The following is a 19,332-nucleotide window of genomic DNA, read 5'->3' on the forward strand; positions in this document are numbered from 1 at the left end:
CAGTTAATATCGGTGCTTACCGATAACTGTGATCCGGTGAGAATAAATACAGAAAAATAAATATCAAAGAAAAAATATACAAAAATGTTAGAGAAATTACTAAATTAAAGTGATCATTCCTCTGCTTTAATGCATGATTTCTGGAAAAGGTCACAATTTAGAAAATATAGAGTTTTAGGTAATTTCCAATCTTTCAAAAGAAATTAATGATAAAACGGGTCCTGATTTAATTCTTACATTTAAATTGTGCTTTAAATTCACCTAAATTCACAAAATGTTATTATGTGTTAGCCCAAAAATTACTTTTTAAACACCAACATTTTTTAGGGTAAATGACATGACTTTATAACCTAAACTCACGCGCCAGATAAACTCACGAAACGCTGTCTCCCGATAAAATACTCCATTAAGGGTTGTTTAAAAAATAAATATTTATAACAAAAAGTTAACAAAATTCACAATATTTAAAAACATAAAATGATAGATTTATGGCATTATATTCTAGGATTCATTTATTAAAAATGAAATTCAAAATTGTGATATTTTTTAGAAACGTATTTTTAAAAACATGGATAAAAAAAATCATGAAGGGAACGTTAATATAAATAATAGGGAATGTCCAAAACGGGACATTTTAGAATTTCATCTGTTGTGACGTGTGAAGAGTTTGGGTGCAATATTCAGAAAGTCACGGCTGTTGTAGTTATTCTAATTATTTAAATTGTTGTCCTGTTTTAAATTTGCTTCAAAGTATGAAACATAACAAAAGGGGCTTTGTCCATAAAAACAGCGAATACATTGTGACGGGAGAATTCCAAGAATGTGGGTAAAACGGGTTAAGGCTGCGCAGCACCAGAAGGAATATGAAGTAACACTTTGCATGCGGTGCTGCACAGTGATGTCATCAATCATTTTAACACCGTTTCATCAGTCAATTCCGCCAGCACAATGTATCATTGCTCACGTGTTCCATCCATGACGGGGTCCCTGCAAAGAATTAAAGACGTGTGCAGTGTTGCGTGTGTCAAACAACTCTAACCAAATGAAGGTCTCCGGAGCCTCGGAGCGACAAAACACGGGCTGCAGTAACACTACAAAAATGACCATGTAAAGGGTTAACGCAGAGGAATAGTTTAACAGACCATGTAAAGGGTTAACGCAGAGGAATAGTTTAACAGACCATGTAAAGGGTTAACGCAGAGCAATAGTTTAACAGACCATGTAAAGGGTTAACGCAGACGAATAGTTTAACAAAATGTAAAAAAAAAAAAAAACTAATCTTTTTAAATAAATGTATTTATTTTTTTACCCAATTAATGTTTTAATTGGCCCAAAATACTGCTTGTGGTCTAGGAGGGAATGTATTAAGACAGCAGAAAGTGACAAGTCGACCGGGAAATAAATGAGCTGAAAGATATTAAAGCCGTCTGACACAGCACAGCGAGGGTTACTGACGCCAGATTCCGCAGCGGAATAAATAATCGCGGATTTCGGGTTTCCGCTGAACGGGTTTTTCGTTAAACGTGGATGATTTTCCTCGGGTTTCCGTTAAACGCGGATGATTTTCCTCGGGTTTTCTGTTAAACGCGGATGTATCCCGGATGAAGTCACGGTCAGCGAGATACATGATAAAATGCTGAATTCAAAATGATATAAAATTGTAGGCTTTTACCCCGAGATCCCACGGTTCCCACCAATGCCATACTTAGAAAACGTAGCCCTAATCAGCGAGGGGATCGCTTCTCGGAACAGCAGCTTTCCTCACAGACGCGCCGTTTAACCCCCAGACCCCGAAGAGGAAAGATCTTCAGAACTCGGAGCTCCTGGTTCTCTCTCGGGTTCCCGATCCGGATCATTTCATGCTGAACGTTTCCCTTTTTAAAGTTTTTGTCTTTTTTTTCCTTTTTTTGAAGTTCGTGGCAGATTTCGTACAATCTGCCGACACGAGCCACTGGTTTAGTCATATCAAAAAATAGTGCAAATTTCAACATTTATATAAATAACTCTAAACCCCGGCTTTTCATACACTTTACGACACACTTTCCGAATTGGCACTCAAACAAGAAAAAAAAATTAGAATAAAAAAAAAAAAAAAAGCCATTTGCTCTTTTTTTCGTTTTGAAACAACTGAACCGGATTTCTATGCCTTTTCTAATACAAAAATATGCTTCCCCGCACCCCCCCCCCGCATTCGCTCCTCTCCTTATATACCGTATATGCATTTATATATTGCAGATCTTTAAACAAATAGTTTTGTGCAAATATTTCTTTTTTTTTTTCCTTTTTCTTTCTTAACGTTAAGTGAGTTATTAAGAAAAAAAAAATATAGGGTCAGGGGTCGGGGGGTCCGCACTCACGCTCGCTACTCAGCTCGGTAATAGAAACAAAAAATAATAATAATAATTATAATAAAAATAATAATAAAATAAAAGCGAGTCGTGAGATCCCAAGACGCGGCCGGACAGATAAAGTGGATCCGGAGCGCGTTCTGCTTGTGCATTCAGACGTAACACGGAAATATTAATACAGGAAGAAGTGGAGAGCGCCCCGACCCGGCTCCTGCCTCCTCTCCCAAATTTCTTTCTCCAGTCCCTCCGCACGCCTCTCGGGCGAAGTCGGGCCGGCTTGAAGTGCAGAGAGTTCATTGATTTCTGTCGATCCTAAAACACGAGCGTGCTGGGTTTGTCCTTCTCTTTGCTTCGTGCGATTGTGCTGTCGAGGCCGTTGCTCTGCGGGTGATGTCTGATGCCGTCCGTGACAGGCGGCGCGCCGATGTTCTGCTGCTGGTGCTGATAAAACGAGGACCCCGGATAATGAGCGATGACCTCGCTGTAGGTCGGCGGCGGGCCCTCCATCCTCCCGCTGCTGCTGTAGGAGGTGGCGCTCACGCCAGAATGGATACTTGGTGGGCACGGACCCCCGTACACCGAGCTGTCTATTAAGTCACTGTCAAAGATGGTTCTGTTTGGCGGGGCCCGAACAGACTCCCGGTTTAACTCCATCTGCTGCTCGGGGTCCCTGAGCTGAAGGGTGCATGGTCCTTGGTACGGCGGGGGCTCCTCGCCGTCCGATAAGGAGATGGTGGGTGGAAGGTCGATCTCGTGCTGAATGTAGGGGTAGGTGGGCTGGAAACGGTTGAAACGATCTCGTTGTAGGAAAGACGGGACACTGAGCCGCTCTGAGGGTCTAGGCGTATAAATGTGCTGCTGGGAACACAGAGAGAATCCGTGTAAAAACTACACGCCAAACACGCAAGTCACAAACACGCCAACATTCCTCCGACTCCGCCGACGGATTGGAAGTTGCGGGGAGAGCGGATAACGCCCCCCCTCCATTCAGATAAACTATACAAAGGGGGTCGCTGGGTCACGGTTGGCGTTAGGGGGCTGCTCTCTTACCTCTGTGACGCCGCTCCCCGACACCGTGCTCTCTGACGGCCACAAACTCCCCTCCTGAAACACAGAGAAAAAGCTGTTAAACTCCCGAGAGCCGTCAGGGTGATATGGGGCATCCTGCACGGGGTGATAGGGGGCATTCTGCACGGGGCGGTATCGGGCATCCTGCACAGTGCCGGGTACTCACCGATGACAAGTTCTCCTCGCGCCTCCTTCCCTGGCTGTGTCTGTGGATGAACGATCGCGCCGACAGCTTGTAATGGTTTAGGAGACATGTGATAACCACGACCATTACCATCATCACCACCACGATGATCATTATCTGGACGAACTCCAGCTCCGCTGCGGACAAAGAGACCAACAGTCCCGAGTTAATGACATTCTTCTCCAGACGCAATCAACCCGCGTCACCCCAAACCCTGCCCCATCACCCCAAACCGTCACCTAAAACCCTGGGATGACCTGTACATAGGACGCACCAAACGCAGTGACCGTTTAAGCAGAAGGAGATTGCCCCTCCGGCTCCGTTATTACTATAGAGGGTCTTTTGCTGCTCCGGGGGTTCAAAGTAACTCGCCTTTTCTTCTAATGCCCCTAATCCCAGGAGACCCCCGGGCCCTCGTCACCCGCCAGTCAACCGCGCTGTAACCGATTCCAACCTGAGCGGCTTCAGGGGGCTTTTACCCCGCGAGACTCTCTGCCTCTTTTGTTTCGTAGGCTGAGGCAATGAGGGACACAATAGTCTTGTCCTTGAGTTAACCTCCAGATGCCGATGGATTCCCTATACCCACATAGGCTCCGTCAACCCGCAGCTCCGACCCGCAGTGCCAACCCGCAGAACACTGCTGTACATGCAAACACACCATCTAGTCGCCGGTTTCTCCTACTGTAAAGACTCAAACCTTAATCAGTTGTTGGTCTCGTCTTAGATTCAGGAGCCGTATATCTATCCCATGCATGTTTAATACCCTCACTGTATTACCCTCTACCACTTCTGCTGGGGGGCTGCTCCACTTATGTACTACCCAAGGCTGGGTAGCTGCATGAACAACACATGAATAGTCATCCTGGGGGCTGCTGGTGAAAAAGCCCACAATGATAGTTTTAACCCCGCACATGCTTAATGTAAACACATATGTGGGTTAAGCAGTGGGCTTCCCGTGACCCCCCGCCCCGTGTGGCTCCCACGGGGGTGTTTGTAACGAGGTGTATTTATAACGCGGGGCGATGTGATGTACGAGACAGCGGCGGTCACTCCCAGACACGCGGGAGATGGAATTTATTTGCATAATGTCTAGACTGTCCTCGCAGCTGCTGCCGGCAGAATAAATAGTCTCTCCCCGACGGGCGCGCACGCACCTGTACCACCAGTGCCAGGTGAGACACGCCATGTAACCCTTCCCCTGCCGGGAGCCGACGGCCACTGCCTCCCTCTTGCTTCCTTTATAAAGCGATTCCCTTCCTATATAACAATACCGAGTATCACCCTGCGGACGGCTGTAATGAGGTCATATAAACACCGTCAGAGTGTAAGCTCCTCGGCTCAGGTTACTTATAGATGGCAAAGGGGCAGGGAAATTTTTTATTCAAGTGCAAGAGGCATCCAAAGACTGTCCGAGGGGCTCAATTGCAACAGGTTTAAGGGGTAATACGTGGCCCTAGGGGACAGGGTTAGTGCCGTCCGGATACATCACAGAGACGGGCAGCAGTGAAAGAGTTAAGGAGACCGCACCCTGTAGGGAAACCATGCACGACACAGTGTTCGCTGCGTTTCCAGGGTTAACTCTCTCCATGCCACATAACTTGGCGGGAACACTGACAGACCACGTGCTTTATGCAGGAATAGGAGTAGATTCATGGAACTGTCTGCTAGCGGAGGTGGCTAGGGGTGCCAGCGACTGCCGGTAAACGCAACCAGACCGGCCCCAAATAAACATGAAATCAGGTGGGAATTGGCTCGGGCCCTGCTTGAATACTTTCAATAACCCTTTCAGTACCAGACGGTTAAGCAATTAAACACAACATGTTTCCAACATAAAGAGAAAGCTTCCAGGATGATTATAGCGGTTAATGCCCCTCTGCTCCCCCCCACCGCCGGCGGAGCAGCTGTGGGCAAGATCCAATAGCCCTAAACTGAGGCCCTGCGTTCTCCCCCGTGGCCCCTGATTACCCCGTTCAGTGATCTGGCTCGGAGCCCGGTGTGGATTTCCCGTCTATTTTACCGGAACGTGCAATAAAGTCATTATTTTCCTATCAGACGCCGGTCCATCTGCTGGGGGGGATAGCGGAGGACACGGCCGCCTCTCTGCCGGGGGGGATAGCGGAGGACACGGCCGCCTCTCTGCCGGGGGGGATAGCGGAGGACACGGCCGCCTCTCTGCCGGGGGGATAGCGGAGGACACGGCCGCCTCTCTGCCGGGGGGATAGCGGAGGACACGGCCGCCTCTCTGCCGGGGGGATAGCGGAGGACACGGCCGCCTCTCTGCCGGGGGGGATAGCGGAGGACACGGCCGCCTCTCTGCCGGGGGGGATAGCGGAGGACACGGCCGCCTCTCTGCCGGGGGGGATAGCGGAGGACACGGACGCCTCTCTGCCGGGGGGGATAGCGGAGGACACGGCCGCCTCTCTGCCGGGGGGGATAGCGGAGGACACGGCCGCCTCTCTGCCGGGGGGGATAGCGGAGGACACGGCCGCCTCTCTGCCGGGGGGGATAGCGGAGGACACGGCCGCCTCTCTGCCGGGGGGGATAGCGGAGGACACGGCCGCCTCTCTGCCGGGGGGGATAGCGGAGGACACGGACGCCTCTCTGCCGGGGGGGATAGCGGAGGACACGGACGCCTCTCTGCCGGGGGGGATAGCGGAGGACACGGACGCCTCTCTGCCGGGGGGGATAGCGGAGGACACGGACGCCTCTCTGCCGGGGGGGATAGCGGAGGACACGGACGCCTCTCTGCCGGGGGGGATAGCGGAGGACACGGCCGCCTCTCTGCCGGGGGGGATAGCGGAGGACACGGCCGCCTCTCTGCCGGGGGGGATAGCGGAGGACACGGCCGCCTCTCTGCCGGGGGGGATAGCGGAGGACACGGCCGCCTCTCTGCCGGGGGGGATAGCGGAGGACACGGCCGCCTCTCTGCCGGGGGGGATAGCGGAGGACACGGCCGCCTCTCTGCCGGGGGGGATAGCGGAGGACACGGCCGCCTCTCTGCCGGGGGGGATAGCGGAGGACACGGCCGCCTCTCTGCCGGGGGGGATAGCGGAGGACACAACCGCCTCTCTGCCGGGGGGGATAGCGGAGGACACGGCCGCCTCTCTGCCAGGGGGGATAGCGGAGGACACGGCCGCCTCTCTGCCGGGGGGGATAGCGGAGGACACGGCCGCCTCTCTGCCGGGGGGGATAGCGGAGGACACGGCCGCCTCTCTGCCGGGGGGGATAGCGGAGGACACGGCCGCCTCTCTGCCGGGGGGGATAGCGGAGGACACGGCCGCCTCTCTGCCGGGGGGGATAGCGGAGGACACGGCCGCCTCTCTGCCGGGGGGATAGCGGAGGACACGGCCGCCTCTCTGCCGGGGGGGATAGCGGAGGACACGGCCGCCTCTCTGCCGGGGGGGATAGCGGAGGACACGGCCGCCTCTCTGCCGGGGGGGATAGCGGAGGACACGGCCGCCTCTCTGCCGGGGGGGATAGCGGAGGACACAGCCGCCTCTCTGCCGGGGGGGATAGCGGAGGACACAGCCGCCTCTCTGCCGGGGGGGGATAGCGGAGGACACAGCCGCCTCTCTGCCGGGGGGGGATAGCGGAGGACACAGCCGCCTCTCTGCCGGGGGGGGGATAGCGGAGGACACAGCCGCCTCTCTGCCGGGGGGGGGGGATAGCGGAGGACACAGCCGCCTCTCTGCCGGGGGGGATAGTGGAGGACACAGGCGCCTCTCTGCCGGGGGGGATAGCGGAGGACACAGCCGCCTCTCTGCCGGGGGGGGGGATAGCGGAGGACACAGCCGCCTCTCTGCCGGGGGGGGGGGATAGCGGAGGACACAGCCGCCTCTCTGCCGGGGGGGATAGTGGAGGACACAGGCGCCTCTCTGCCGGGGGGGATAGCGGAGGACACAGCCGCCTCTCTCTGCCGGGTCACCAACTCCACCGTCGGGTCATGATATCAACACCTGGAAAGTGTCACCCAACTGCTGGTGAATTGGCAGAAGCCCCCTATGAGATGGGGCTGAAAGGGTTAAAAACACAGAGACCCTGAGATGATCCACATCTGCACCTCGCAGACACAATTAACCCCTTCGTGACAAAGGCTGATTTTACTTTTTGTACCCTTCGTGACAATGGCCGTTTTAACATTTCTGCGCTGCTCCTGTTTAGCTGTAATTTTCTTCTTTCCCGTTTACTGAACCCACACACATTAGATATTGTTTTTTTCAGGACAAGAAGGACTTTCTTTAGATGACATTGTTTTGATTGTATCATATTATTTACTATTAAAAAAAGTATAAAATATGGTGAAAAATTTTGAAAAAAATGACTGTTTCTAACTTTTAGTTGAAAAATCTTTTACTCATAAACTATTACTATAAAAGGTAATGAAAAAACCTCCGGTGCGGTCACAGCCCATCCAAAGGTAAGTGTTTGGTGTCGCTGGATGCCTCCTGATCGAGGCATTCCAGCGACACCATTTAAGTTTAGGAGGTGATCGTTGATCGCCTCCTAAACGCTTTTAAAACGGGCGTCCGCCGCCATACAATGGTTGTTGACGCCCCGGGGAGGGGCCAGACATGGCCCCTGGTGCCGATCGTGGCGTTGCTGAATGCCTCGAGGTCGAGGCATTACAGCAACGCCGTTTGGGTGCAGAAAGCGAACGTAGATCGCTTTCTGCACCCGTTTAAAGGCGTGCCGGTTCTGGCACGTCATTTGTCATAATCGACTTGTTTTTCTGTGCCGTGCCAGAACCGGCAATTGTCATTAAGGATTTCGCTGTCGACACAATGGCTGCCGGACACAAGCCGAGGGCCCCCAGTGTGACCCCCCCCCTACTCCTCGCAGCCAGCTGTTTAGCGGACGGACGCTTCACGGACTCCATAATACGGCGAATTACAAACTTCCCACTAGTGGCCGAGCTCTAATACCGGCGGGCAAAGCCATACAGCCGAGGCACTACGGGACCACAACCCAGCTGAATTCTCACATCTGTGATCTGTCTAGACGCGGCCCTGCGCGGCTGACAGGCCACCGTCTCCTCTAAAGCAGTTTAAAGACGCATTCATATTATCGTTATTAATATTTATTATCATTATTTATTATTGTTTTTATTGTTTATTATTATTTGTATTGATATTCATTATTATTATTTATTATTATTCTAAGGAAATGGGTTACTTTTCTTATTTTTAACTAGTCTTTGAGAATAATTGACGACCCCGACACCCGGCTGCGCTGTCTAGACACACGATAACAGGGAGCGTTTGAGGCAGAGCGTCTCATTTAGAGGCTGCGTCGGTTGCTTCTCTCCGCGGAGCGCTTTGTCAGATGGAGTTAAAATGAAAATGATTAGCTATCACTCCGAGCCGCCGCCGGGGAGGAAAAACACAGGAAAAAAAAAAAAAAGGGATCTACAACATTTTTTTTTTTTTATGGCGTTGATTCGTCTTGTTACTTTGGGGCCGATTGCTGTAAAAATGTAAATCTTTGGGACTTTTAACGTTTTGCGAGTATAAAGATACAGAGGCTTCGTTTTATTTTCTCGATTTCCTTTGAATTTGGGTCAGACGTAGTTTTCCAAAAAGCGTTTAAAGTCGGATAATATCTTACGCTTCCCGTCAATAATCCACGTGCTGCACACGTACGAACGTCTTTTATTACACCCCGGTAACGTATTCCGGATAGGTTTAACCCTTTAAAAATAAATGCAGTTTGGGAAATACGCGGCGGCCCCCGCCCGCCCCCCCACACTATTAGTTTTATGAATGCCGTGGAAATGTTGTTATCAGTGAAAAGTGTAAAAATGTGTCGCGTGGGGGGCATGTTGGATTCTCACAGGAGAGGAGGAATAAAAGGTCTGTTACTGAGCGCGGGGTACGCAAAGACAGCGGCTGCACAACCACGTGCATGCGCCTTGCTGCGTCTGCTCGGGATATCGTGGCGCATTCCACAAGGACAGATGCAACAGGCTGCAGCGGAGTGGGGGGGTCTGGCTGCAACAGAGCGTGGGGGGGGTGTCTGGCTGCACCGGAGCGTGGGGGGGTGTCTGGCTGCAACGGAGTGGGGGGGGTTTGGCCTGGCTGCACCGGAGCGAGTTGGCTGTAGAGTTAGTGTTTCACCAGCCGGACGGTGAATGTGACTTTATGGCCCTGCTGTCAGCTCCGGGCCGCCAGCTTCCTTCCTGTCATTTTTGGGGCCGTTTCTGATTTTCTCTGAATTATTATTATTATTTTCGTAGCCCCGGAGCCGGCCCTTCAGCGCTCTCACGGCATCTCCTGCTGTGTCCCCTCAGAAGAGACATCAAAGCCTCTCGTCTCCAGAGCGTCACAGAGACGGGGGTTTAGCCGCCATCTTCATCCGGCGGGTTTAAGGCCGATTACATGCGACGGGAGGCAGAAAAAGCAGCCAATGCATGAAGCTCTGCGCGGCCCTCAGCTGCTGGGACATATACCGTGGTGCAATACAGAGACGGTTATATACGTGATGCCATGGGGTCTCCAGGATCGTAATACTACTGGGACATTTCCCCTGGTGCAAAGAGCTGACACTCAGTGTATTGTGATGGAATAATTATTGAGGAAACCCCCCCCCCCCCGTTACCCCTTTATTAACCGTTTCATTCCCCACCAAATGAATATCTGTAAAAGATTCCAAAATCCCCGACTTGGAGGACGAATTCTATCACATAAAATATTGCACTCCTTTTTAAGGCTCCGATCAGGGCTGGCGGCCCCCAGGGGGGCTCAGGACGTGCCCCTCCAACTCCCCCGTACCCAGCAGGGGGTGGATTCAGCCGCCGAGGGGTGCGCCGGGCCGAGGTGTGCCGGGGATTTGAGATTTTTGGCTGCCGACCCAGTTATAATTTGGGATTCTGGAGAGATGATGCATGAAGCAGATGGCGGCGTGTGCACACGCAAAACGCTCACGCGTGTGACGGCCGAGACGAAATCCCGCGACTGGAAAACACTTAACCCCTTCTCCGCCATGTCTTACCCGTTACCAAGAAGATCACAATCTCTTCAGCCAATCACCAGCTGACATTCCCCCCCCCTCCAGGATCTGCCCCCCGTATTGTTAAATTGTGCAGCTTTGGGGCGACGATGCGCTGCTGCGGGGTATTAACTCCTCGGTGACATGCGAGGGGCCCGTGGGCTCGCACTCGACGTGCAGAGAGGGCCTGTCCAGCCCCCGAAATATAGAAGTTTTTCGTCTGTAAAAGGGTTTTGGCAGGAGTATTAATGGGCTGACAGGAATTTGAAATATTCGACAAACCCTTAAGAATAATAATAAAAATTTAAGAGCGCTTTTAACCCTTCGGTTACTGTGGGGCTTCGGAGGCCTCGCAGGAAACTACCTCCCCGACGACTGAAATCCGAGCTATCGGCGTCCCGGCCCATCTCTCACGCGGCGGGGGGGGGGGGGAGTTGGGGCGGAGATGGTTGAGCTTTTGTTAATGCAGTCGGGGATGTTTTTATTTTTATCCCGATAATTAAACATTGTGAAGAAGCAAAATTGGACTTTTCGCCGCGCGGCGACTTAACGCGAAGAAAAGAGGAATTTACAGGAATTCTGTGCGGCTTCTTAAAGGGACAGAAAATAAATACAAAGTTATTCCTTTTAACTGTCAGGATTCCAGGATACACGTCTGAGGGGTCCGCACTGACATCCAGACGCTGGCTGACAAGTTCCTACGGGGGTCTGGCTGCGTCACGGGGCCAAACTCCTAAGTGCAGACCTGCCGGGGGGCCTGGATATATTATTATATACAGACCTCCTCGATATATTGTTATATACGGACCCCCCCCCGATATATTATTATATATGGACCCCCTCTATATATTTTAATATATACGGACCCTCCGATATATTATTGTATACGGACCCCAAGATGATTTACAGAGGGGCAGAACGAAGAGCCGCCACATGAAATTCCACCCCGTCTGTGCTCGAGGCTTTGGCTCGTGTTGTATTTGGGGGTCTCTGGACAAGCTGCCCGATAACTGCAGGACACCCGCTATGCTCAGCCGGGATCTACTGGGAGGCGGATGCTTCATCATGTTTAAAGAACACATTACACAACGCATTCTTGGAGGAGGTAATTAATGTGTCTGCCGGGGAGGCCACGTCAGACTTTAGTCACCTGCTAGACAGTGCAAAGCACGCCGAGGTCACGCTTTGAAGTTCAAAACGCAGAAAGCACAAGGGAGCGTTACATGTAGCAGCTAGGATGCGGTGGTAGATACGTGATCAGGCCGCCGGCAGGTGTGGGGTTAGGGTTATGAAAGTTATAAAGCACGTACATAAAATAAGGAAAACTAGTGAAAAGGGCCTCGTATGCAAATAAAACATTCTGTGTGTAATTTGCATACCGGGGCGCACGTTTATGTCACCGAGGGCAACCACGTCTTTTCTTTTTTTTCCTTTTCTTCACATTTGCCTAAAAACTCGTTAAACACCAAGATTTCACTTAAAACATCTTGAAGTTTTTGGAGCGGGAGATGCGGCCAGCAGAGGGTCGCAGGATCTTTAAGATCAAACACAATGTGACGTTTTATTGCCGTCTGGCCATCTGGGGCCACGGCTCGGCTCCCGTCAGGTTCAGGACTCCCATTCAGCTGTAAAGTGATAAGTGGACGAGTCTCTCCTCCCGGTGATGTTGGCACTTTGCATGTGGCGTCCTCCCCCACTGACCTTTAAACTTCACGGGCGACTTTCAGGAAACCCTTTCCCACAGATCTGAGGGCCGTGGAGGGCCGCAGCTGCTGGGAGGTCGATCTCGGACCGTCTAAAGCAATTTAGCAAGGCTCAGCGCCGGGAAGCCTGCAGCTCGGTCCGCGAACATAAACACACTTTAGTTGAAATAACGTCAGACAACAAACCCATTCACTGTGTAACGGACCCCAGAAGGGCTCTTCCAGAGGGGTCAATTTACACCCCAGACAAGAAATATATAAAAACAGAGAAAATGAGCGAAAATATAATCCTGTGACACAGAGAACCTCGATCCCTAAATAGGAACCTAATAGCAGGGTAAACAAACTGAGACTGACACCCCAATATCCTCCTAACCCTGCACGGACTATTACCCCCTCCTTGTCTGACACCTCCTCGCCCGCCCCTGCAGAGTCTCTTTCTGCCTCTTTGCTCCACCCCTGCAGAGTCTTATAAGGCCTCCTTTTTCTGTCCCTGCAAAACTCGCACCCCCCTCCTGCGCAAATACGGTTCATTAATATTGCGCGTTTGGTGAAGAAGTCAAAGCATCAGGAAAGAGGAAGAGAAGGTTCCCGGCCATTCTGGGCCCCCCCGTGCAGACTGATCTCTCTGCTGCTGATAACAGATGATAAACTCCCATCATGCCTTTTCTTAATCAAAGAGTTAATAGTTCCTTGAACCCCCCCAACACGAAACAGCCACAGAGAAAACGGAAGGAAGGGTCGGGAAAGGCTCGCCCCGCGGCCGCTATATCTTACTGGGTATTTTTAGATGCAGATTCTGCCATCAGCCCCCCAGGGTCATCCAGTCCCGAACCCGGGGACCTCGTCGCGTCTTCATACCGAGGACTAAACCCAAGTCTGGGAGACTGACGGGACCCGAATCTATCCAAACTCAACGGAAGCAAAACACCCTCTGAGCCCGAATAATGAAATATTACAGCCCATCCAAATAACGAAACCATGGCTGCCGGCGACTGTTCTACTGCCTATAACTGGGGGTTAAGGAATCGGGGTGATAAACTTCGGGGTACCCCACCCCCCCGGCCCAGGCAGAACCCGTCAGCACGCCTCGTTAACAATCAGTAAAAATGCGAGGCAAGTGAATAATGCGACATCTGCAGACATTTCTAATCAGAGCCGGGATTTTTGTTGCTCACGCTGTTCCAAATTCTGTTCTTTCCGTGTTAAAATTAGATCGCAGAACAGACAGCGAAGCGCAGAGAGGACACTGAAAATATCCCAGCCCTGCCAGGACTCGCTAAGCGTGATGCTGCGCGAGCGTCGCTTCCAAGCTTCAGAACACAGAGATCTGCAGCCAACGGGGCAAATAATATCCACCACTAGATCCTTTACCCCTCGCCAACCACTGGATCCTTTACCCCTCGCCAACCACTGGATCCTTTACCCCTCGCCAACCGCTCCATCCTTTACCCCTCGCCAACCGCTCCATCCTTTACCCCTCGCCAACCGCTCCATCCTTTACCCCTCGCCAACCATTCAATCTTTAACCCCTCGCCAACCATTCGATCATTTAGAAAGAGCCGCAGCCTGAAGATGCAGACATATTGCTTTGCTCCGGGGACAGGTAACCTCTGCACTGTTGCTGCGCAGTATAATTCCCATGACACTCAGCCAACACCTTGTACGGCATTATGGGAATACTGACAGCTGAGGCGCTAGAACGATAAGTGGACGAGTCTCTCCTCCCGGTGATGTTGGCACTTTGCATGAGGCGCTAGAATGATCTGACCCCGGGGTTGTATATCACATGACCTGGAAGCCATTCAGCTGCCGCTTTTCACAGCCATGAAGGAGAAGCTTATTGACAGCTCAGCTTCTCAAGAGGTGGCTATTATTTATTGATGTATATAGCTCCACCATATTCCGCAGCGCGGTACAATGGGAGGTTCTGCAGCAGACTTGGGCTCCAGGTTTCACAGGCTGCCCGATTCCTGTGTTCTGGCCACAAATACCCCACAATCTGTGGACCGAGGGCACAAGCGGCCCCTAGAATCCCCAAAATGCACTTTGCAGGCATCTCCTGTCTGGCTGCAGGTGGAGACCTCGCTGTCTGAATTCTGATATAACCAGGTTTTTCTCCCTCAAAAACTGAGGATAGACTCAAACTGCCAATCTCCACCCCCCCCCCCCCAGTGTGTAAAACCATCTTTAATACAGAAGGGGCTCTGGGACCACTGCGGAGATATCCACCTAATAGACTGTAAGCTCTTCACATGCCAAACAAGACCTAGAACCCACCGGGTCCAAAAACACAAGTATCAGCTGTCTCTAAATAATCATCCCCTGTTACCACCTTCAAAAAAGGGGCAGCTCTCTTTGCCCACATGAAGCCAAGAGTAACGCTGGACACGGCTTTTCAGGGGATGTTTGGGGGTATTGCTCAAGTTCTGTAACGGGGGGCACAGCATCCATCTGCGTCTCCACAACGGAACGAGTTCACCTATACGCCGCAAAACGCATAGGGGCTTCAATAGAGAAGATCACATCGAGAGAAGACTACGTCTGGCAACGCATCCCATATCGGGTAACGGGGGTGCATTTCATTCTCGGGGATAAATGTTTAGTTTGAGGAAGAGGCTCTGGTTAGATTATAACATTAAAGCAAGAAGGAACTGACTGCGAGGGGGGGCAGTAAATGCAACACCTACGATTAGAGCTAAACCCACATATATCCACCAGAGACCCCCGGGGAATTACGTGCGATACAGGGGTTAACCCGGGACCAAAGATTTCACCATAAAGCCAAGTGCTCGGCATTAATAGGGGTCCGTATTAATCCTGCGTTAGATTGCCCCAAATGTGCCAAACCTCTTATTCCTGACGCCACCGGCTCTGCCGGATACCGCAAGCGGGACACGAAAACACGCAGTGGTCACCCAATCCCCGAGAACCCTAATATACAGGGGGGCTTCAGACAGTAGGAATAACTCTAAGAAAACAAGCTGCCGGCTGCCTGACCCGACGCGTTGCGCATGCAGCTTACAGACGGCGGGAACCCTTTCAATGCCGGGAGGGGACGTGACGCATCTGTTTGGCACTGCAAAGGTTTGAGCAGAAACCTGTTTAACAGACGCGTTATTTCTCACTAACGGAGCCGGAGGGGCTAAAAATGTGAATATTAACCGTTTGTGCGATAACCGCATTACGGGACCTGCGGGTTATAACTGCATCTTTTAGCAGTTCCATCTCCGCGTACAGAGTCTCACAAGTTGCAAAGTGAATATACCTCGTCTCTCGGAAGGAGTTTATTTAATCCGTTTGTGTGGTTTTTGTTCCTATTTTGCAGCGATTGACATCATCTGAAAGTCCCTCTGACTGCATTAACCCCCCCCCCCATTTACAGGCATCTCAAGCGGTCTCGTGGATCCGATCAAATTCCCACCGTAAGGAGGACTCATCGGTGACTCAACGGTCTGAAGGGGAGAGACGCCGCCACGAGCGAAACGAAAACTCTCATTACCATAAGCCGCCTATTTCCAGACCAAAGCCGACCACGGGTGCCCGTCTAGACTCCTCAATGACCTCCACGCGCAGTCGTTAACCAGTTAATTGCTGCTTCTCTGCAGACAAACTGATAACCCGGTTATCACCACACAGCTTGAGACTAAATGCGCATCAAATAACCGAACCAAAAACTCTATAACAATAATAATAATAATATTAATAAAACCGATTATTTGATGTTCAGATCGGAGCTGAAAAACACGGAATTTGTGTCGCACATTTTCGGCATTAAAAGACAAAAACATCAGTTATTAAACTGTGATTTTTGAGGGAATTAAAAAAATAAATAAAAAGACAAAAACCGAACATTTTCTATTTTAGAAAGCATGAAATCTCCTCCTTACTTTTTTCATTCATTGAATTATTTCAGACTCTCCTCTTTTATATAATATATTATTTTAATGATATTTTCTGGGGATCTGAACGTTTCAATCGAAAGGCAAAAAGCACAAAAAAAAAAAAAAAAGGAATTCTGACATCGGCGACGGGGACTGAAATTCTCAACGTGAACGGTTTTTAGTTTTAAATTAAAAGCAGTTGCCGAGTACTGAGTTAACCATTCGTATCTGCACCGCTCCATGGGGCAGAAAAGTATTATAATGTAAAATAAATAATATATTAATATTATAGTTATATTATATAATACGGAAGAAACGGCACGTTGGGAGAAAAGGAGAAGTTGTGTTTCTGGGAGACGGATCGTGCGCTGCGGATAGTCAGCTCCTGCGCAGCCCCCTCTTTGTAGTCTGCATCTGAGCTGCTAATTCAGACGGCAGACAATGTTCGGCGGTAATCCGGACGCGGACGGCTATTGAGGAGACATCAGGTCACTGAACCCGCTGGCTATTGGCCAATCGCTGAAAGGGTTAATAGCACCGTGGGCTGCCGGCTTTAAACAGAAAAATATCCCAAATGTTTTTTTGCTGCAGTCGCAGCGATGGGGACGTTAAATCCAGATTCAGACAGAGGGCAAGCGCCTCTGGAACGGCGAAGTCTGGCCTTACGAGCCCCGGAAAATAATTGGGCAACATTGTATTGGCTGCTCGCTCGGAAGAGGATGTAAAAAGCCACCCCCTGGGGGTACCTTGTAAAAATAAGAAATTCTGTGCAATAAAAAATAAGAAAGAAAAGTTGTTTACGTAATGCTTCTAGTGCAAAAAAAAAAAAAAGAACTTGCAGTAATTTTCCGGGGCAGGATCAGACAGATTTGGGGCAAGTTTCACTTTTACATTAGTCACCTTCCCACGAATTCTGCTGGTAGGGGAGAGAGGGAGGAAACAGCCTCGTAATACGGAACACATTTCTGATATGATTTACGAAGAAAAAAGTCAGATTTTCCGCTGTTTTTGTGTTTTGGGGGGGGATCTGCTGCTTTTCATTATTTGCAGAGAAAAAAAAGTTAACTTTAAGGAGAAAAAAGGGGGTACTTTAAAAAACCTTTAAAGCCTGAACAATGTATCTTATGCAGGGATAGATACAAGCTCTTGGTCAGAGGAAGTTTTCACCAAGCACCTAGTACACTGCAGGCATTACAGAAATAAGGAGCCAAGCAGGGGGATTGCGATCAGTCTGTGGGGGGTATCAGCCCTATAATCACACAGTCAGGGGCAGGATGCGGGTCCAGAGCCCTTGGTCTCAGCCCGAACCCCCTGCTGTATGCTAAGTAGAAGCAGATTCGGAGCTTCAGTTAGCTAGCAGCGAATACAGCGCCGAGCAAACTGTTTACAAATAAACGGAAACATTTGTGTCATCACGATGACAAACGGCAGAGAGAGGGGGCTCGGGGCAGGGAGAAGGGGCTCGGGCAGGAAGAGGGTAGAGACAGGGCTCGGAGAAGGTCTGGGTGCCGAAGACAGGGAGCTCAGCGGTCGCCTCTCCCCCTCCCTTACTGTACAATGTACGGCAAAGTCTGCACAAAGTTTTCTGAGACCCTGAATGATCCTCAGATACTCGGCGCTCTGCTGTGCGACACACAGAACAAGAGACAGAAATACTCACTGATCTCCATGCTGCGGAACAGAGACCTCTTGCAGTTACAGGTACAGGAGACATTGGACTGCGGAGCTGGGCTTGTGCTGTTCAGACCCATCAAGCTGTATGGAGAATAAGCTCTGCCAGGGAAGCGCTTCACACACACAGAGGGCAGCTGCTGGCCATGGCTGGGCACTGGGGCACTTTCTTGGAGTCAGTCCCAGGCAGTGGGCACTCTCTCTCAGTCCAGTCCAGGCAGTGGGCACTCTCTCTCTCAGTCCAGTCCCAGGCAGTGGGCACTCTCTCTCTCTCTCAGTCCAGTCCCAGGCAGTGGGCACTCTCTCGGCTGCCTCCTTCCCCTGCTCTAACCCAGCAGACTGCCTTCAAATGGAATCAACCCCAGGCAGCCAGACAGTCCGTGACGTCAGCGCCAGACTGGGACTGCCCTGCCACCGCACGGGGCGTGTCCAGCAATCTGACGGACAGCAGAGCTGCACAATCACATGGAGGCATGCAAGGAGGGTACCGCCCGTTGCTGTTAAAGGGACAGGTCTGGGTTTATAAAGTAAAGTTATCTGCAAACAGCAGTAGAAATCTGCCCCAATAACTGCACCTGCAGGATGCCCACATACCCCATACCTGCCCCCCACCCATCTGCATGCCCACCGACCTACCCAACGGGCTTTCCGGATTCACTTTAATGTCTGTATTGTTTGACCTTTAATCCAAATCAGAAGTCATGAATAATAATCACGTGACCCCTCACAGATTTCTGACATGTTCTGGGTGTCATATAAATGCACATACCTGAATGAATGCACGTGTTATCTGCTCAACCACGGGTGTGTGGGTTACTCCTCACGATGGATAAACAGCCACTCACCTTAGTTTTGGTTACTGAGAAATATTGCCCAGTTAGCCCCACAGCGCACCCTTCACATGCCAGGACCTGCCCTCTGGGGCATCAGGCTCAGTGATTGGCTGTTTTTTTTTTTTTTGCTTCTTTGTAGCAAATTCTGCCATCTCTGCCTAGACGCGGATACAGACAGAGAGTGAATTCTCTGCAGAGGGGGATTTCCAGAGCCAGTCTAGACACAGCTATTAGCCTCCCCCTGCCCCCATGTGGGTCTCTTAACCCTTTCCTCTCCAGCAGGGCACTGCAGACAACCCACAATCCCAGCTTTTCTTCAAGAAAACAAAGAAACGAAACACTTTGTGAAGCTGATCCCCTCCTGATATCTCCGCCGGGGAGAGAAGAGATCCTCAACATCACTAAAGTAACAGACTTACAATTTATTATACTGCAGGGTGTAAGAGGGAGAAAGAGGGACAGACAGACAGAGAGAGAAAGAGACAGACAGAGAAAGAGAGAGGGACAAACAGACAGAATAACCTGTAAAGCAGGTTAGACATTCCTGGGCTTTGTAGACAAAACAAATAATAATAATAACAACAATAATAACAGTAGTAATAATAATAACAATAATTAATTATAATAATAACAATAATACATCCTATATAGTGACTG

The 19,332-nt window shown here is 50.6% G+C and overlaps 1 protein-coding gene across 1 annotated transcript; it reads right to left on the reverse strand.

The window, feature by feature from the left end:
* Positions 1-2,660: 2,660 nt before the first annotated feature.
* LOC149282041 (protein TMEPAI-like) lies at positions 2,661-17,925 on the reverse strand. The gene is made up of 4 exons (XM_089498699.1): positions 17,832-17,925; positions 3,583-3,737; positions 3,399-3,452; positions 2,661-3,206 (listed from the first exon to the last, which is right to left on the reverse strand). Exons 1-4 carry the CDS (start codon positions 17,920-17,922, stop codon positions 2,661-2,663), a joined length of 846 nt encoding a protein of 281 aa, XP_089354825.1. The 5' UTR covers positions 17,923-17,925.
* Between the last annotated feature and the right edge of the window lie 1,407 nt (positions 17,926-19,332).

Source organism: Sceloporus occidentalis, unplaced genomic scaffold (assembly GCF_023333645.1).
Source record: "Sceloporus occidentalis isolate IW3139 unplaced genomic scaffold, rSceOcc1.0.p SCAF_124, whole genome shotgun sequence".
NCBI lineage: Eukaryota > Metazoa > Chordata > Lepidosauria > Squamata > Phrynosomatidae > Sceloporus > Sceloporus occidentalis.

Bases quoted from the DNA above. Each gene is read 5' to 3' on its own strand.
- LOC149282041 (XM_089498699.1), bottom strand. From the start codon at position 17,922: ATGGGTCTGAACAGCACAAGCCCAGCTCCGCAGTCCAATGTCTCCTGT. The intron at 3,738-17,831 runs GTGAGTATTTCT...CTTTGTCCGCAG, and splicing joins GTTCCGCAGCATGGAGATCA to CGGAGCTGGAGTTCGTCCAG. The intron at 3,453-3,582 runs GTGAGTACCCGG...TCTGTGTTTCAG, and splicing joins GCGAGGAGAACTTGTCATCG to GAGGGGAGTTTGTGGCCGTC.